Below are 17,538 nucleotides of genomic sequence, written 5' to 3'. Positions count from 1 at the left end.
CAAGGAGAGCTCCGTTTTCTCCTATTGTAATATTTAAAAATGATTTTTCATAGTTTGTGATTTGACCAGTGTGCGTCACACAAAATTTGCTCACGACTCAAAATGGCAAATAACAGGCCGTTTTCGACGACATTTACACGATGTATGTAAAAACAATTTACTAGCCATCTGTATGTAAACGCAAGAATGCCCCCGTTCCCTCCCTGCCACGCGCTCAGCCAGCACGCTTACTCCCTCACTTTGCAGAGTATTCACACCGCACCAGACTCTGCCAGCCTCCCTCCGTATCATGACTAGCGCAACCAGCCATCACTATGCTCTCCACAACGTGGAGCACTTCATCTTCCCCTCAATCATTGAGGCGACAAGCGACGAGGTTGGGGCTGTAGCGTGGTGGTAAACAGCAGGACTTCTAGAAAGCGCTATGTATTGTCCATGCTGCCAGCGCCCGATGCGTTTAAGAGTCTCCGGGAAGACGAGACACTGGCGGTGCTGCCGCAAGAAATGCCACGATGACGGAAGGGAGGTAAGCTTGAGTATATTAACTCATAGTTGGTTTTCTGGGATGAAACTGTCGCTAGCCCAAGCTGCTCGGCTATTGTATGCATGGTGCATGCGTGCATCGCACGCACACGCGGCGGAGATAGCGGACGTGTCGAAGACTACGGTGGAGGACTAGTACGGCTACGTACGTTGTCTCTGTTCGAAGCAGCTGCTCAGTGATCAATTTCAGGTACTGCTCAAATGCTGTTCAAATGTGTATTAGTGCTCTTAGCATGTATGGCTACGGTACTTGCAGATTGGTGGTGTGGGCCACATTGTAGAAATTGACGAACAAGCCTCAAAAAGCTTAGTGGCTTACAGCTAATTAACCGTCACGGGACATAACAACACAACAAAATTGTATCAAAATTTCATTTTGAAATATTACAGTAGGAGAAAACGGAGCTCTCCTTGGGGAGAGCCCATACAAGTGTTAGATGCCTCGTTATCAATACCGGCTTCATTTTGTTTGTAAGCTGGTACAAGTGTATAGTGTGTTCTGTCCGCGGGCTACGCTGAATCAGCAAGCAAAGATTGGCCAGGATTGAAGAAGTACAGCTTGTAACCGCTCTTCGACGGTGTCATCTCATGGTAAAGAGTGCTGTCTGCGTAGGAACCAGGCCATCCACTACAGAATGAGATAATGCGCCGGCGGTCATCACTAACGAGTTGTTCATTCACGCTGTAGTGGTGTTTCGGTAGAAACAAAAAACATTGGCCGTCAACTCCAGTTTGTTTTGCAAGCGGGAATGTTGTGCCGTCAATGAATCCCAAACAGCCCGCGAATCCCTCGCGCTTCATTAGCCTCGAAATGCTATTTCGCTCGCCCTCATCTGGTCACTTAATGTACTCGACCGATAGGTCGGACAACGCGATCATCACTCCAGCCGTGGATAGGTCGAGTGTGCCGGCACCAACTCCCCATGTTTTCGTTGTGCGGCTCAAAGATGCACCATTCGATTTTGCTCCCAGCCGATCAAGCGTCACTGCAAGCGGAATCCATATCGGGGCTTGTGAGATGTTGCTATCGTTGGTAAACATGCGATGGCCTCTAATTAGGTCACAAATAATATCAAATGCCTCTCTTGTGGTACGTGTACGACTCGGAAACTCATCGTCGTGGAGGCTTAAAAATATTATATCGCAAACGCTCGGCTCCTCACCCGATTCGCTCTAGGTTTCATGTAGCGCCGCGACAGAACTTGCACTAGTACCTCGTATAGCACCTCCACGGTTGATTCGACAAGAATCACTCGAAACAGTTATCAAACGAAGAATACCCACCCGTATCTTCATCGAGCTCCTCCTCAAGGATTGCGAGGGACAGCAGTTTAAACACCTACCCGCTCGCTGATTTTGGGCATGGCGACACGCGCTTATTCGAGTGGGCACTGAGCGGGGGTTGTGGTGAAATTTCCCGCGCAATTCTGACACACCTCCGAAGAAATTATGGTATGCCATGATATTTACCGAAAAATTACATGTGATTGGACGAGGGGCAAAGTGGAAAAACTAGCATACACCTGCATCAACCTTGCTGCAACGTCAAAGGTATGACTTGACATCGTGCACTTGCAGAAATTCCCCGAGTGTGTGGTGGGACCTGAGAGTGAGATGGTAGAGGGTGCGTAGCTTCAGTTTTATTGCGATCTGCTACAAAGAAGTCATATTAAACAAGTTTTTATATCTAAACAGAGATTTTCACACTAACGCACAATTAAGTTAAATAGCGCTGGTAGCGTTTTTATAGCTAACTACATGTACTATGTCTCATAAATGCCCACTCTCATCTTTTAAATGATGTGTATTCAAATTTAAAGGCTTTGATTTTTCTAAAATCTGGAACTTCCAATTAGGGGCTAAGACTAAGAAGATCCATTAGCGCTCTCCTTTTGATTACAGTGGGTAAATTAATTGAATTTTTCTTGTCTGCGAGGGGGCATTGGACTTATCCTTAACAGGATCGTGTTCAAGACAAGCACCGTAGCCTCCCTGTGATACCACTTGATTAATTTGAGGGCATTGAACCTATCCTTAACAGGATCGCATTGAAGGCCGACACCGTGGCCTCGCTGTGATACCATTCAATTTACTGCCCCTTTCACAGCTGCCTGCCCATGGAAATCCCAGGGTTCGCTGAGCGAGTTTCCATGCAAACTCGGTTTCGACCCTTTGTTCTTGCTATAAGCCTTGTGCACAATGAAGCCATTTACAATGGTCATGTCGACCAAGCCAAGCACCAACGACTTGTAGTATTTGCGAAATCGAGGTTGCGTTGAAGATGGTACTGTCGAAGCAAGAGCTAACCGTGCACGTCCACGCCGCCCATAAAGGCGTTCATAATCTCGTCCTTGGAGCCCACGAATATATTTAAAGCGTGTAAAATCGGGTTTCCCGATGGATTTTTGATTAAAGTGCTAGCTGTTGTCTAAAAGATTGCAATATATACTTTCTTTTTAATATAACCTGCCCAGGATTCGTCATGATCAATTTCACAGGATTGATCCAGAATTCCAAAAGTGTTTTACAGTACCGAAGTAACAAAAAAATTACGTACGCATATGTACATCAGAACAAAAGGAAAGAGCGACAGCATACACGACACGCTCTGCGCTCAACCTTCCCTCATGCGTGCCGCTCCTTCGCGACATCGCGCCGTACGCGCAGGAGATGTCGACTGCGCCAAGGAAAGAGCGGTGCATCTCTTCGTAATGGAAATTTTTCCTCAAACCGCTCGTAGCTGGTCGACGCAGCCATTCACATCATGGTGTACGCCCAGAGCCCGGAGAATTAGACGAAACATCACACTTCACTGCACAACATTTGTCTAAAGGTTGGTCTGGATGACTTCTTCACGTCCTTTGAGAAGAACAGGGATGCTTCGCAGCAAATGAGGGTGCTACACCACCGACAGTCGCTGTCACACTTCAAGAATCATACAAACAACCGACTGGAGAACTTCTTCGGTAAGCTGAAGGATATCGTCAGCGGCAAGCTGAAGGATATCGTCAGCGGCAACATGACGCAAGCCCATGGTGCTAAAGTTCTGGTGAGGTACGACCGTCGAGTGGCGAAACAGTACAAACATGAAACCCTAAAGGTGGTCTGCTATGTCCATGCCGATTACAACGAGGAGATGGCTGCTGTGTTGCAAATCGCAAACCATTTCACAGCACACGAGCTGACGCCGCAGCACCAAGACAAATGTTAAGGGCCGATACGTACACGTATACCAAATATCCTGATGAAACGTGGTACAAGTGAATAGAAGCAGACGAATCCATCGTCTAGACTCTGCTGGCTGGCGGTGCGATTGTGAATTTGCAATGTCGATGCGACTTCCGTGCCGGCACGCCATTGCATACCGAAAACAAACAGAAGCTAAGGCCCCGTAATTCCGTGGACACGTGTTAACGAAGTGTATAGCTGCTATTGGATCTGTGTGAAACACTTTAATTCACAGTTAATTCAGAACTAACCCATGTTCGACACAGGTGCTTAAATAGGAAAGAGAGTATTCAACACGTTCACCAGTTCAAGTACTCGCCGTTCCACGAGGAGGCGTCACTTGTCAGGACGTAATAAAGAACGCATGCCGACCGATACAGGCTGGCCGTCCGAGCAACCCATCTGGTGTCGAGCAAAATGGCTGCAGCTACGGATGACAAAGAGCTCGAATGACTCTGGAATTCGGGATGTTCCAGTACGCAACGGCGAGATTTGACGCACCATCGAGGCACAAGTCCGGGTCAATGCCGGTAGCCCTTAACGTTCAGAGATCCAAGTAGACACGTGTGTCTACAGCACCTTCAAGAGCCGCTGCAGCATTGTCCCCGGAGATTGACACCGCTTTGTGCAGCTCATCGCCACAGAGGCGTAATGCGGAGCCTGTAGGAAATAAGTCGCCGCTTTATATCAAGATCGCGGCCAAGGTCAATCCACCCGGTCGCCCCAAGAATGAAAACAACAAGCTGTCGTGAAAGAGCGCACGGACAGAGTGTGATACGAAGCCAACGAAAAGGTTAAGGAGGGCTCTGGTCAGCGCGATCCGAAGGGTTTGTTGGATGCTCAAGATCAAGAGCAACCTGCGCTTAATATCGTCCAGGATCCTGCCGCTGGTCTTGTGGTAAAGGCCTCTTCGTGAGAGAACAATAAGGCTAAACTTAAAAAGATGAACAAACCTTTACTGATCCTGGTCTCGTCCTGCCTGTTGCCCCGCAAGCTTCTTGAGTCGTGTCTCGCATAGCTACCTCTTGAAAATAAGGCGACCATCCCTGTGGTCATGTGCCCACCTCATGGAACACCTTCCGGTTCGGCTGCAGCTTCTGCAAAGTCTTTCGTAGTTAAATTGGTGCAGATAGTCGGTGTCGGTCAGCTCTCCCGTAAGCAAAGTAAGACCGGTCGACGTACTGAACATATAATCGAGGCTGTGAAGAAGGGTTTCGATCTGCGCAAATGGATCGTGGAGATAGTGATAAAATGGTGGTGGTAGGACGAGGTCAAAGGGATCGGCAATTTGGCTGATAGTACGTTCCCATGCACGTATACGAGATTTAAAAAAATGCAACTGACGACTGTATCGTGCCACCCCATCGTGCAGGCCGAACGACACCTTCATCAGTTGTATGTGAGCGACTGTCCGCGGACATACCAAGCTGTCATTTTGCCGGAGTACAAACCGCTAGTCCGAACAAGGGTAGGGGCCTATCGAAGTCTACTCCAGCGATGGACACTAGAGTGATTAATCGTTTGCGACGATGGGTCGAAGACAGCTCGATCGAGACTAGCATGGTCCCAGTTAATCTCCCGGACACACACTGGTGCTCCATTATCGTGCGACACGAAGACAAGAAGATACGCTACTACGACGCTATGCATCATGTGGCGATGAACAAGGTGCTCGCGAGCCTCGCGCACATCCTTGAGGCTACTACACTCCATGGTAATGATGTGATAATGCTGAGCAGCTCCGCTCAACCGGATTTAATAGACTGTGGAGTGTTTGCTTTACTGCCGTTCGTGCGATGGGTGGTCACTGGTCACGCCAAAGGTGACTATCGCGATAATGCACTGACGTGGTGGCGTTTCGGTCTATTCTACGACTTACTGATTGGATGCTACGATTTATACTGGAACCCCCTCCCGCCCCACAGGCAAGCTCCGCCAGAAGCGCAGCCAGTGATGCCGCTGCTGTCTCAGGAGCTGCCGCCACGCCACCCGAGCGAGGCGCCACAGAAGAGCGTACAGCGCCATCACTCACGCCGTCAAGTATCGAGCTTGAAGTCGATGATCCCGAGATAAAAGCGCTGACCTCCTCTGTGAGCGGCACTTAGGTAGAAGATTATGAAGAGAGCGTACCGGCTACTCAAAGGGCTATCGTATAGGCTTGTGTCGAGGTCCCAGACGTTAATTGTCGACACTAAGGTGCAGCTCGTTAAAGCAGGAGTCTATCGTAGCCTCTGATATACTTTATTTTACTTCTCGAAGTTGTGTACATCTACATATACCAGTATTTTCAGTAAGGTAAATTGTCAGCAAAGTAGCCTCAGAGAGGTAACGCATAAAAAGATACATAAATTCAATTGCAATGCTCGGATTGAGGTGGTACTTGTGGCATTCCAAAGAGGAAACACTAGGTTACTTTTATTTTTATTTTTTTAAATATCGACTGATGCAGCTGTGCTATATCTATGCCGTTATGTGCGAAGATTATCGATTTGGCGGTGCTGTCAGATTAGTAGTCGTTTAATGCTGGCTTTTACTATGCTCTGTTTATAAACTGACAGACAAAAAGTTTATTAGGGCTATGGATTAGCGAACCTGTCTCAAGTCATACTCAGCACCCACGGGAGTTTATCAATTGTTGCGGTATCAAACCTTACACCCATGCCTTTATCACCGGGTGCTTCTCAATCACAGGTGCGTCTCAATCGCAGGCTCAACAGCATGTAGCGCGGTCATCGCGTACTGGATCTCGATCGCGGGTAATACCGCAGTTTCTCTGCTCGCTCGTCTCGGAGCTCGCTTATTTTTCTTGTCACACTTGCTGGATACTTTCTCTTCTCCGAGAAGCTTAAGCGTCAGAATTCTACCACCTGTACTCTTACGTTTCCTTTTACTTGTGCTTAGTGGCGATGCTGGCCGGATCAGAAACGCCTGTCGCACCACGTCTGATGCTTGAAGACCACCAATTGTGCCACTTGTTGTGCCCTCTCAAGAATTTATCTACAGCTGACAGGATACCCAACCTGTTGCCGCCCAATAACCCAGTCGCGGAGACTTGCTCCCTCTTCTTGTGGCGAGCGAGGCGACGGGTCACGGCGCAAGGGATACCTTGCGTGCTGCAGTCACGTGCATCTGGGGGTACTATGCGATATCGCTGGTTGCCTTCTTCGTGGCCCCAGCTAGTAGCGCTTGCACGGTCCCGTCCAATTCTGCATCTGTGTAGTTCCCGCGAAGCTATCCCATTGCTCTCGCCCACGGGAAATTCGGACTGCCAGTCAGAAAGTGGCGGGTCCTTGAGCGTATCTTCCATTCTATCGAAAACTAAGGTTATTAAATCCTGGACCATCCCCGCTGTTTATTTGTCCAGTACTGCATCGCCCCTGTCCTAAGCGAACGCCCATATTCGACGGGTACGGGGACCATTTCAAGCAAATCATAGAATTAGTGCTAAAAAGTAAAAAATTACCCCAAGCTGATCCAGTTGAATATTCCGTTTGTGAAAGACCTGTCTCCATTAATTCCAAAGTGGCCCACCGGCGAAAGCTATTAATAACATTTCGTTCGAGCAGCTCTACCTATTTGTACGCTGTCGCTCTCCCTAGTGCCTCTTTATCAAACCCTCCCATAATTACGACACATTAACGTGCAGCCATCTGTTTCAAATAAAGCGCTGCCATCGAAAAAAAAGCTCGTAGGACAAAACTTCAGGAATCAGAAGTTCGGGTACACTGTACCCTTCGTCTTTCAGCCACCAACGCTTTTGACTGGCATCTTTGTGCTCTTTGCTTCGCTGGGCGTCTCGCTTGCCGCTTCGTATCTCGGCAACAGCAGCTAATCGATTGCAGCAACTTGCTCCACCTTCAAGCCAAGACGTTTGTCTTCCGTTCGCACCATTCGCGACGTCCTACTTCGCTTTGTAGCGCTCGCATTCGCCTCCAGTCCACCATGGCGCGTCTCCTCAAACCGGACGCTGAAGGCTTTTCCTTCGCGGCGCAGCAGTTGCGACTTGGCCAGCTCGTTGCTTTCCCCACCGAAACTGTCTATGGGCTTGGAGCCAACGCACTTAACTCTGAGGCCGTTCTGGCCATTTTCGAAGCCAAGGCGCGGCCGCTAACAGACCCATTAATCGTGCACGTCCCCGCTCTGGACGACGCCGTGAAGCTCGTGGACATGACGCCAACAGGTCGACAGGCTTTCGAATGTCTGGGCAGAGCCTTCTGGCCTGGGCCGCTGACTCTCATCGCTAAGGCTGTGCCAGAACTTCCACTGATGCTGTCAGCCAACACTGGATTTGTCGGACTCCGATGCCCCAAACATCCCATCGCTCAGGCTCTTCTGAAGGAAGCTAAAGTGCCCGTGGCAGCTCCAAGTGCCAACCGATTCGGCCACGTGTCGCCTACTACCGCCAAACACGTAATGGACGACTTGGGGGCGTGCGAGAACTTGAGTGTCATTGAAGCGACAGAAGAAGGCTGTTGCGAAGTCGGCATTGAGTCGACAGTGGTGAAGATTGTGCCCGAGGAGTGCAAGCTGATTGTGTTCCGACGTGGAGGCGTGTCGGAGCAGGCTTTGAAGCTGGTACTGGAGGATAACGCCGAGTTATTAGGGGGCCAGTATGAGGTGGTGACGATCCAGAAGGAAGCCAAGATGCAGACCAAGGAGGCTCAGCAGGCACCTGGACAGATGATCACACACTACGCTCCAGACGTGGATACGTATTTGTACCAAGCAGACGCAGCTGAGACGATGGACGCGTCGAGGAAACAAGATCTGAGTCGCTGGGTGGTTATTGACTTCCACGGCAAGCTGAGCGACTTAAAGGACCGAGTAGGAGGATATCTCGATCTCTCACCAACTGGAGACGTCGCCGAGGCCTCGCAGCGTATCTTTGACTCGCTGCGATGGTCTGAAAACGTGCAAGGCGTCGAGCGTGTGCTCATTACGGGCGTTAGTTCGGAGACCCATGAACAGGCTGCTGCACTGCACGATCGCATGTACCGAGCAGCATCCGGCAAGCAACGCGCACTGCAGCTATAGAGACTGAATACTATTGTAGTACCTTTCAATTAAGACTCTTGGTCTTTGTATTCCAAGTAAGACGGTGCTGTTAAATTATCCCAGTGAGGATTTCACTCACTCATTTAGCATTTGTCAGCGAGTTTCTTTTTTACTTCAAGCTACGAGTCGAGATCTTGCACAAACACAAAGGCCTGAGGCGCGAGACCCTGTCGGTAGATGTAGCCATCTCATTAGCATCAACAACTGACATCTTAGAGCATTGTCACGTACCGCGTCAGTTAGAGTGACGTCCAGGATCTCCGGACCGTAGACTTTCTTCGGGAAGTTGGTAGCCAGCTCGTAGTTCCGGATCGTGATCTTCCGGTCGAAGAACTCGACGTCGATGAAGTCGCGCACGGTCTTGAGCGTGTCGTGCGCGTAGAAAATGTGGTCGAGACGAGTGCCGTTGTACAGGTGGAACTTGATCACCGCCGTCTTGTAGTCTGCGCCTGGCGGCGGCGTGCGCGACTTTGGGCCGTCAGCGATATGAGAGCGTTTGGCTTCAATCTCAGCCTTGTACTGCTCTTCTCGACGCGCGTTCTCCTCGTCTTGACGTCGCGCTTCTTCTTCTGCACGTCGCTCCTCTTCTTCCTCCCGCAATCGCTCCTTCTCTTCCCGTTCGGCCTGTTCACGAGCCTCTTGCTCACGACGACGGTCTGCTGCCAGCGACTCCTGGTATTCGAGGTCTTGCTGTTCACGCAAAATCTGCGTCTCGGTCCGCTGCTGGCGGATGTGGCGCGCTGTGGTCAAAATCTGGTTGTTGCGATCCACTGCTGCATTCAGCTTTTCGATAATCTCGTCCGCCGGCAAGTTGGCTAGTAGAATCCCTCAATGAGTGCACAAGAACGCCTCAAATACTCAAATAAGATAACTCACCTGTGATCTTCTCCACCACGTTGACCCCTCTGGACACACAAGACAGTAGAGCTAGGAACGGGAAGGTGGCGCATCCGAGGGATAAACTCACGCCAAAACCCTCCGCATGCTGTACGCAGCCCGCCCACGACACGATGCAGTCGCTGTTGTTAAGATACGCACTCATACGCTGGGTGCACATGGCCTTGCTGCACACATCAACACGGTTAGCGACTCAGACCAATGCTCTCTAGCTGTTGTGCTCTTACCGACAGAACGTGTCGGCGTCGTCGTGGATGTTCGAGTGTAGGAACACCAGCAGGAACTTGGAGGCAGTACGGGCGGTAGACACCGCGTCTCGGAACGACGTGTGTTCGAAGCGCGGCGTCACATTCTCCCCGTAGCGACGACGTAGACTGTGCGCAAAGTTACGCGCCGCCGCCTGCGGATCCTCGGGCTCTCCGTCGCCTAGAACGAAGCTCAGCGGAGACATGAGCAGATCCACAAAGCCCTTCTGAGGCCGCGGCGCGCGTCGTGGCGTGGTGGCTGCACGTGGCGCATCATCCGCCGGGTTCTCGCCCTGTACGTTGCGGCGTCTTAGCCCATTCGTGTCCGTCGTACCCACCGCCATGCCGATGATCCGCTATAATAGTGATGAGGTGTCGCCTCTGGTCTATTCCGCAAACGTTTCTGATTCGCACAAGGTTTAAACACACAATATTGTGTACGCGTTACGTAACGTATCTGATGCCCAAGAAGGCCAACGCGTCGGCGGCGTCTGCGGGCGCTCGTGCCCTGCGTCCAGTGGCTCTAGAGACATGGCTGGCATCTACACGTCGTCTCTTGTCTATGGAGCAGCAGGAGGAGGTGCAGACCATGCGGGACGAGCTGGAAACGCTCGACGACAACGAAAACCCGAATGTATTGACACATTTGACTCTTGCACGCTACTCCACGGGACTATTCGGACGCACCCTGCTGCAGTTCTCGTTCCCTTCGCTTAGTTTACGGCAAGCAAAGCCACACCAATTCACAGTGGGGGATTTAGTGCAGATCCGAGCGCAGAAAAACACTCTAACCGGAGCCAAACTACCCACTGGAATCGTGTCCCGTGTCGAGGAACGAGGCATCTCTGTGGCTGTCAATAGCGACCAAGAAGACGTGGATGAAGTGGAGCTACTGACCGCAACAGCAGGCGTCACACTGGACCGCCTAGTGAACAACGCAACGTTCCTCAAGTTGACGAGCGCTCTGGACCAAATGACCAAGTTCGAGTTCGGCGCAGCTCAGACGGTAGTGGACGTCGTGTTCTCGGAGCGCGAGCCGAGCTGGAACACACCACTTCCTGACATAACGCCCTTTAATACAGGTCTAAACGAGTCTCAAGTGGAGGCGGTAAGATTCGCACTGGCGTCCAAGGACTTGGCTCTCATTCACGGCCCTCCAGGAACCGGCAAGACGACGACAGTGGTGGAGTTTATACTGCAGGCAGTGACCAGATTCGACCTAAAGGTTTTAGTCTGTGCTCCGTCAAATATCGCCGTGGATAATGTGCTAGACAAGCTGGCGAGCACGTGTTCGACGCTTAGGAAGAAGCTGAAGCTCACACGTATAGGACACCCCGCGCGAGTGCTGCCGCAGATACTGAACTACTGTTTGGATGCCAAGATCGAGAGTGCAGAAGGCACCGAGATAGTGAACGACATCCGCCAGGAAATGAGCTCCATGCAGAAAAAGCTGCAGAAGACTCGAGACAAGAGCGAACGGTACCGATTACGACGCGAGATGAAGGCCAATCGCAAGGAGATCCGGACTCGAGAGCAGAAGGTGGTGGGCGACATCATCCGACACAGTGACGTCGTGTTCGCGACCAACGTCGGCGCAGCGTCGAAGCTTCTCAAGGACGTGACGTTCGACTTGGTTATCATTGACGAGGCGGCGCAGGCACTCGAGGCGTCGTGTTGGATCCCCATGCTGAAGGCCAAGCGCTGCGTGTTGGCTGGGGATCACCTACAGCTCCCTCCCACCATCAAGTCGAGGGCAGCAGCAGCCAAAGGACTGGAAGTGACGCTGTTCGATCGGGTCACAAGCTACACGAACACTCAGAGCATCGTCAAGATGCTGGACACGCAGTACCGAATGCACCAAGATATCAGCGAGTGGAGCTCCCAGGCGATGTACAAGGGAGAGCTCAAGAGCTTCGAGGGCGTCGCGAGGCGCAAGTTGCATGAGCTGCCGCACGTCTCGATCTCTAAAGAAGACGAGTTGCTGGATGCCACGTTGTTGCTGCTGGACACGGCGGGATGCGAGCTTGAGGAGGACGCGAAGGACGAAGAGAAGGCTAGCAGTACCCTTCAGCTGTCCAAGTCGAACGAGGGGGAAGCTCACGTCGTTGCGAGACACGTGAGTGCTCTATTGAAGGCTGGATTGAAGGAGGAAGAGGTCGCTGTGATCACGCCGTACAACAAGCAGGTGCAGACTCTGAAAGCTCTGCTGCTTGAGAGCTACCCGAAGCTCGAAATCCGATCTGTGGATGGCTTCCAGGGCTGCGAGAAGGAGGCAGTTGTCATGAGTCTGGTGCGCTCCAATGCCTCGAGACAGGTAGGCTTCCTTGCCGACGATCGCCGTATGAATGTAGCCATCACACGTGCGAAACGGCATGTAGCAGTAGTGTGTGATACCGACACCATCTCGTCGCACAAGTTCCTGAGTGGATTAGTGAAGCACTTTGAGAAGTACGGAGAGTACCGAAGTGCTCAAGAGTATCTGGACGAAGATGTCGTCGAAGGAGCAATGGACGAACAACTCGTCATGTCGATTACAGAGTCAGCAGCTGAAAGCGACCAGGCTGATGCAGTTACAGCGTCTTCTTCTTTGAAGCCTATCGCGAAGACTAAAGTCACAAAACCTAAACAAGCGCAGAAGCCTAGGAAGACAGGTTCTAGCAGCGCTGTGAAGGTGGTTGACAGGAAGAAGACAGCGTCCAACGACGAGAAACCGGAGGCGGCGGAAGCGACTGCAATAGAACCTGCTGTCGCTGTACAAGAGGAGGAGGAGGAGGAAGAGATAGAGGACAAGGCTGTAGCGACGAAGAGCGTGTTCCAGATGATGGTGTTTGATAGCGACAGCTCCGATGACGACAATGATGAAGCAGTGGACGTCGAGGTCAGTCAACAAGAGTCCAAGGCGAGCAGTCCGGACGAAGATCTCAAGGCTGCTAGCTCACTGTTAAAGGATCTGTACTTGAGTCGACTCGCTCGCCAACCTGCGCCACCAGCACCGACGTCAGACAAGAGGAAGAAGAAGAAAAACAAGAGGAAGAAGACCCAAGTCAAGGCTGTCAACACCGCCCCCATAGACGACCTGAAAGACGGAGAAGATGAGCTGGAATTCCTCACGCGACAAGCCAACCAGAGCTCGAGCTGCGCGTTCCAGAGCTCCAGTCGCTGTAAGAAAAAGACGACCATGTTGGGCAGTGTCTGCAAGTTCTGCAAGCTCAAATTCTGCCACGACCACGCGCTGCCCGAAGTGCACGGCTGCGGGGACGCTGTGCGAAAGTTTGAGCGAGCCGCGTTCCAGCAGCAAATGACGCGCTCAAGCGATACGTCGGGCAAGAAGCTCACCGGGGATAAACGCAAACTGCTCAAGAAGAAATTGGAAGAGAATGTTTCTGCTAAAACCGCGAGTCGGTCCACAAGAGCCAAGAAAAAATAGGCAAGTTTGCCGTCTGCACATTCAGCTACAGAGTACGCCCCTTGGCTGTATATGGAGACGCAAGACTCGGAATGATGCACGCCAAAAGTTTCGAGACAGGCTTCTGAAATTTATTACAGTATCGCTCGGTTTACTGGGATGCCATGGTTCAAGTTGCTCGGGCTGCAGCACGAGCGTCTCTAGATCGCTTGTTAAGATAGTTCAAGACGTCGGGGCTCTTTTGGCCTTTCAGTTTCGCGGCGGCTGTTGTTATCGAGTACTCGTTCAATTGAGATTTCTCGTGTTTGTTCATGCCGAACAGCTTCTTAAAAAAATTCAGGCCTCGCTCCTCGTCGATAGCGTCGTGGTCGCTTCTCAGGCCGTTGGTTGCGTAGCGGTGCCGACTTTTCTGGGTTGGTATCTCAGGTGTGGCCGACACCGCCTTGGTGACAGAAAGAAGTGCGACCCAAAGCACAACTGCGACGAAGTTGATGCGCATGTCTTGAATATTTAGTGGCTTCAGGGCGACGAGGAGAATAGCAAAATGAAGGGAGTGGGGCTTAATTTGTCGTCCAGATTTACGCACTGATGGACAACTCGTTTTCCAATCCTAAGAGTTAACCTCCTTGTCACGCGTACTTTTAAAGTCCATCCCGGTCAGCATATAAGTTGATTGGTTTCCGATCCGTAATGTCCTTTTAGAGTCATCATTCCTTCAGCTTCGGAATGCATTCAAGTTTACACAAACAAAGTTCTGCTTCGCGAAGTACAGTACATGTACAGTGAAAAATTAATGCTTTCGGGATAGATGCACTTTATCCAGTGGAGACGTCTCTTCCGAACTCAGCAGGTTGGACAGGGGTTTTCCTTGGGGTCATGCATCAAGCCATCTGACAAGATTTCCAGCGGATCCATTCCGAGTTATGCCAATTTTTCTGTCAGCTCACTAGTACAGTACAGTACTGCACCTGTTTTCGCGCCCTTGGACCTTTGATAAACTTCCAAATGTAATGACTGTGAGCTTAAATTAACAATGATATGTAAGCAAAAGTCTGATGTATTTGCAAATCCTATCTGGTCCATCCCCGCGAAAACGGGGTGCAGTACTGTACAAGCATCTTTGAAATTCATCAAAACCCATTAACGTTGGTGATTACTGTACAGTACTGCACCCCGTTTTCGCGCCCTTGGACCTTTGATAATCTTCTGGATGTGATGATCCTGAAATCGAAAGAACTTACATTTGTAAGCTAAAATATGATTTATTTGCAAATCCTATATGGTCCACCCTCGCGAAAACGGGGTGCAGTACTGTACTTAGTGCTCCAGGTAGAAGATGTTGTCGAAGATACAGTTCTACTACAGTAGTATGTAAGTGGTGGACCAGTCTTCTTCAAATACAAACAGCAAAGTACAAGCAGCAGTGACAAAATGCGAACGGCTTACCGGTACTGGAAAAGAAAAAAAGTTTCTGCAAAAACAGTGAGTCGATCGCATCCCAAAAAGAAGAAGAATAAAACTCCTATCGGAATCTAGTCATCTGTTAGCCTTCCCCTTAAGCGAGAGCTACATGCTGCTGACTAGTTTTTCGATCGCAGCGTTCTCGTCACCGTTTGCTGCTTGCAGTGCTGCTTTTGCCTGATCCTGCAAGGTAAACAAAATTAGTCAAAATAAGGAATAAAACAAAAATACGACAGGCATTTTTCCTTACAGCGGGGAAGCCCATGTCGAGGAGTCTGGAGAGTGCAGCGTCGTCTCCTGTTTCGGTCTGTTTGGCGTAGCTTTCAGTCCAGAAGCGCGCAGTGTTGAGGAACTGCTCGTGGTCGTGGAGATACATTTTTGCCACCTCGGCGTCCTGTGGGTCTGTCGGCTCTGCAGCGGATAGTAGCGCTTGGATGGACAGCAGCGCCGTCTTAATAGTCAGCGCAGGCGACCACGCGTCCTTGAGGATATCCAGACAAATGGCACCAGTCTGTGACGAGATGTTGGGGTGCCAAATCTTGGTCAAGAAGCGCATTTGCGGGGGCTCGAATGGGTATCTGGTGTTTAAACGCATTAGAATAAAAACTATGCGGTAGAAGAAGATAGAAAGTGTGCTTTACTTGGGTGGGATGATGATTTCCAGCTCGAAGTGGCCACCATCGTACGGCGTGGCTTCGGGCCCTTGGATGGAGCCGCGCAATTCTGAGAGCGACGCGGCGTTCACAGGCTCGGCTGTGACGCCGGACAGGTCCGAGTCTTTCTGACACTCTTCGAGCTCCTTACGCACGCGTCCTCCTGCGAGAACCAATTGGATTAGAATAAAGTCCGCAGTGGGAGCTTCTCTTCTTTCGCAGCTCACCTGGAGCCATGTTCGCTTGTCTTTTCGACTTGAATACTGATATCAAGAAAAGATGGTGTAGACAACGTAGCATTTATGTATAGCTGATGTGCAGAACACTGCTTCCGCTCGTCATCTTTTATGATGGAGAAGGCGATGCGGAAGCGAGGACGCGGCGCCGGCCCGCGGCTCAATGACTTGCAGCGCCTGGAGATCATCCACAAGCACAAGAACTCGAATCCTCCACTCTCGATGCGCCAGCTTGCGCGAGATTTCGGAGTGAACGAGAAGTCGATTCGTCGGATCATCAACTCTGCTGCTGACATTGAGGCGCGAGCAGGCTCCTCCGCCGTATTAAACATGAGAGTTCATGTCCACCGGCGGTCTGCGCCTCGGTTTCCTGAGCTGGAAAAGACGCTAGCAGCCTGGATCGATGCTAGAGAGCGAGCGAAGGCGGAAATCTCGCCCTCAGTGGTAATCGACAAGGCAAAACTTGTGGCAAGAAGCATGGGTATCAGTCCCGACCAGTTCAAGGCCAGTTGGGGCTGGTACGATAAGTTCAGCAAGAGATATGGCATCCGTACCGCCTTCGTAAGCTCCGCCGAGAAGAAATACGAGTATAACATTAGAGAGACCAAGAGTCTGCAAGACCTGCACAAGTTGATGACCCAGTACGACCCCGAATGGATCTTTACAGTTGAAGAGACCTCTTTGTTCTACGACACTCTGCCTTTTGACGAATCACAAGAACACAGGAATCGAGTGACATTGGTCGTGTCCTGCAATTCTACTGGGAAATTGACGCTACCAGTGTCCCTAATCGGTAAAATGTCGACAACTTCGACATTCCCGGTGCCGTATTTCAGCCAAGAGAGAGCTTGGCTGGATCGACCAACGTTCGGCCGTTGGTACAGCTCTGTGTTCGTACCGTTTGTACGCGAACGCACGAGTAAACCGGTGTTACTAGTGGTAGATGGAGAGCGGCCAGGACATCAAGGAAACTTCGAAGACGACGGCATTCGATTGGTGTTCTTGCCGTCAGTAGCGTCGTTTGGGGAGGCCACAACAAATCCAAAGACGTGGTGGACTAGACCATTGGAAGTGGGTGTGATTAGTGCACTCAAGGCGCACTATAAGTATCTGCTAGTGCAGAGTGTGATGTCGTATCATAATGCTCCTGAAGAAGTCAAGGCGACTCTCAAGGCATCAGAGGAGAGGGAATACGGTGGTGGTGTACACTTCGGACACACACCGACACTTTTGGACGCTGCTCGGTTGCTGGAACAGGCTTGGAGTCAAGTGCCCGATGATATTTTGGAGAAGTGTTTCGTCCGAGCGAATATGGTTCCGCCGTCAAAGCTACTGACACCTCCAGCTCCCCCAACAGGAATGACAGTCTTAGAGGAGCAGAAGCAGAATTCGATACGTTATAGCGACGGCATTGCAGGTAAGATCGAGGGAATGCTGGCTTCGAGCTCCCTCTGGGCTGTCAGTAAGCAAAATTCGTCATCAAATCTAAGAGACCGCATACAAGTGTTCATGTACCTGGACGCTGACAAGTCGTACAAGCTGCAAAGACAGCTACAGAAAGAGATTCACGAAGCCTTGAGTGATCAAGCTACCTTACCGTCAACGGCAGATTTTACGGATGCAAAAAGTCGATCTTCCGAACCCGAATTGGAGTCTCAAATTCGGGAAATACTGCTCGGAATTACGGATATATCGTCGCGACTACGGCGTTTGCCACGCTCTGGTGCTGATGCGAAGAGGTTGGTTCCGCTACACCTGGAGGGATGCATCGCAGCAGCGGACCAGATCCGACGTTGTATCCAGGATTTTGACAA

General features: G+C 50.8%; 6 protein-coding genes across 6 annotated transcripts; 3 read left to right on the top strand and 3 right to left on the bottom strand.

Moving 5' to 3' along the window:
• Positions 1 to 512: 512 nt before the first annotated feature.
• On the top strand, positions 513 to 723 carry PITG_04430 (uncharacterized protein; the record flags this gene model as incomplete). Its single annotated transcript, XM_002906003.1, has 2 exons — positions 513 to 526; positions 582 to 723. The coding sequence occupies 2 exons, from the start codon at positions 513 to 515 to the stop codon at positions 721 to 723; spliced, it is 156 nt and encodes a 51-aa protein (XP_002906049.1).
• A 5,709-nt stretch (positions 724 to 6,432) lies between these two features.
• PITG_04429 (uncharacterized protein) lies at positions 6,433 to 7,078 on the bottom strand (the record flags this gene model as incomplete). Its single annotated transcript, XM_002906002.1, has 1 exon — positions 6,433 to 7,078. One exon carries the CDS (start codon positions 7,076 to 7,078, stop codon positions 6,659 to 6,661), a length of 420 nt encoding a protein of 139 aa, XP_002906048.1.
• Positions 7,079 to 7,713: 635 nt separating this feature from the next.
• PITG_04428 (uncharacterized protein) lies at positions 7,714 to 8,805 on the top strand (the record flags this gene model as incomplete). Its single annotated transcript, XM_002906001.1, has 1 exon — positions 7,714 to 8,805. One exon carries the CDS (start codon positions 7,714 to 7,716, stop codon positions 8,803 to 8,805), a length of 1,092 nt encoding a protein of 363 aa, XP_002906047.1.
• Positions 8,806 to 8,890: 85 nt separating this feature from the next.
• PITG_04427 (uncharacterized protein) lies at positions 8,891 to 10,352 on the bottom strand (the record flags this gene model as incomplete). The annotated part of the gene is made up of 4 exons (XM_002906000.1): positions 8,891 to 8,993; positions 9,058 to 9,641; positions 9,703 to 9,890; positions 9,951 to 10,352. 4 exons carry the CDS (start codon positions 10,310 to 10,312, stop codon positions 8,946 to 8,948), a joined length of 1,182 nt encoding a protein of 393 aa, XP_002906046.1.
• A 76-nt stretch (positions 10,353 to 10,428) lies between these two features.
• PITG_04426 (DNA polymerase alpha-associated DNA helicase A, putative) lies at positions 10,429 to 13,395 on the top strand (the record flags this gene model as incomplete). Its single annotated transcript, XM_002905999.1, has 1 exon — positions 10,429 to 13,395. One exon carries the CDS (start codon positions 10,429 to 10,431, stop codon positions 13,393 to 13,395), a length of 2,967 nt encoding a protein of 988 aa, XP_002906045.1.
• A 1,545-nt stretch (positions 13,396 to 14,940) lies between these two features.
• PITG_04425 (ubiquitin-conjugating enzyme E2, putative) lies at positions 14,941 to 15,725 on the bottom strand (the record flags this gene model as incomplete). Its single annotated transcript, XM_002905998.1, has 4 exons — positions 14,941 to 15,018; positions 15,086 to 15,413; positions 15,477 to 15,651; positions 15,716 to 15,725. The coding sequence occupies 4 exons, from the start codon at positions 15,723 to 15,725 to the stop codon at positions 14,941 to 14,943; spliced, it is 591 nt and encodes a 196-aa protein (XP_002906044.1).
• Positions 15,726 to 17,538: the final 1,813 nt, after the last annotated feature.

The sequence above is a fragment of the Phytophthora infestans genome, genomic scaffold (assembly GCF_000142945.1).
Source record: "Phytophthora infestans T30-4 supercont1.5 genomic scaffold, whole genome shotgun sequence".
Lineage (NCBI taxonomy): Eukaryota > Oomycota > Peronosporomycetes > Peronosporales > Peronosporaceae > Phytophthora > Phytophthora infestans.
This window is presented reverse-complemented; position numbering and strand designations above follow the sequence as displayed.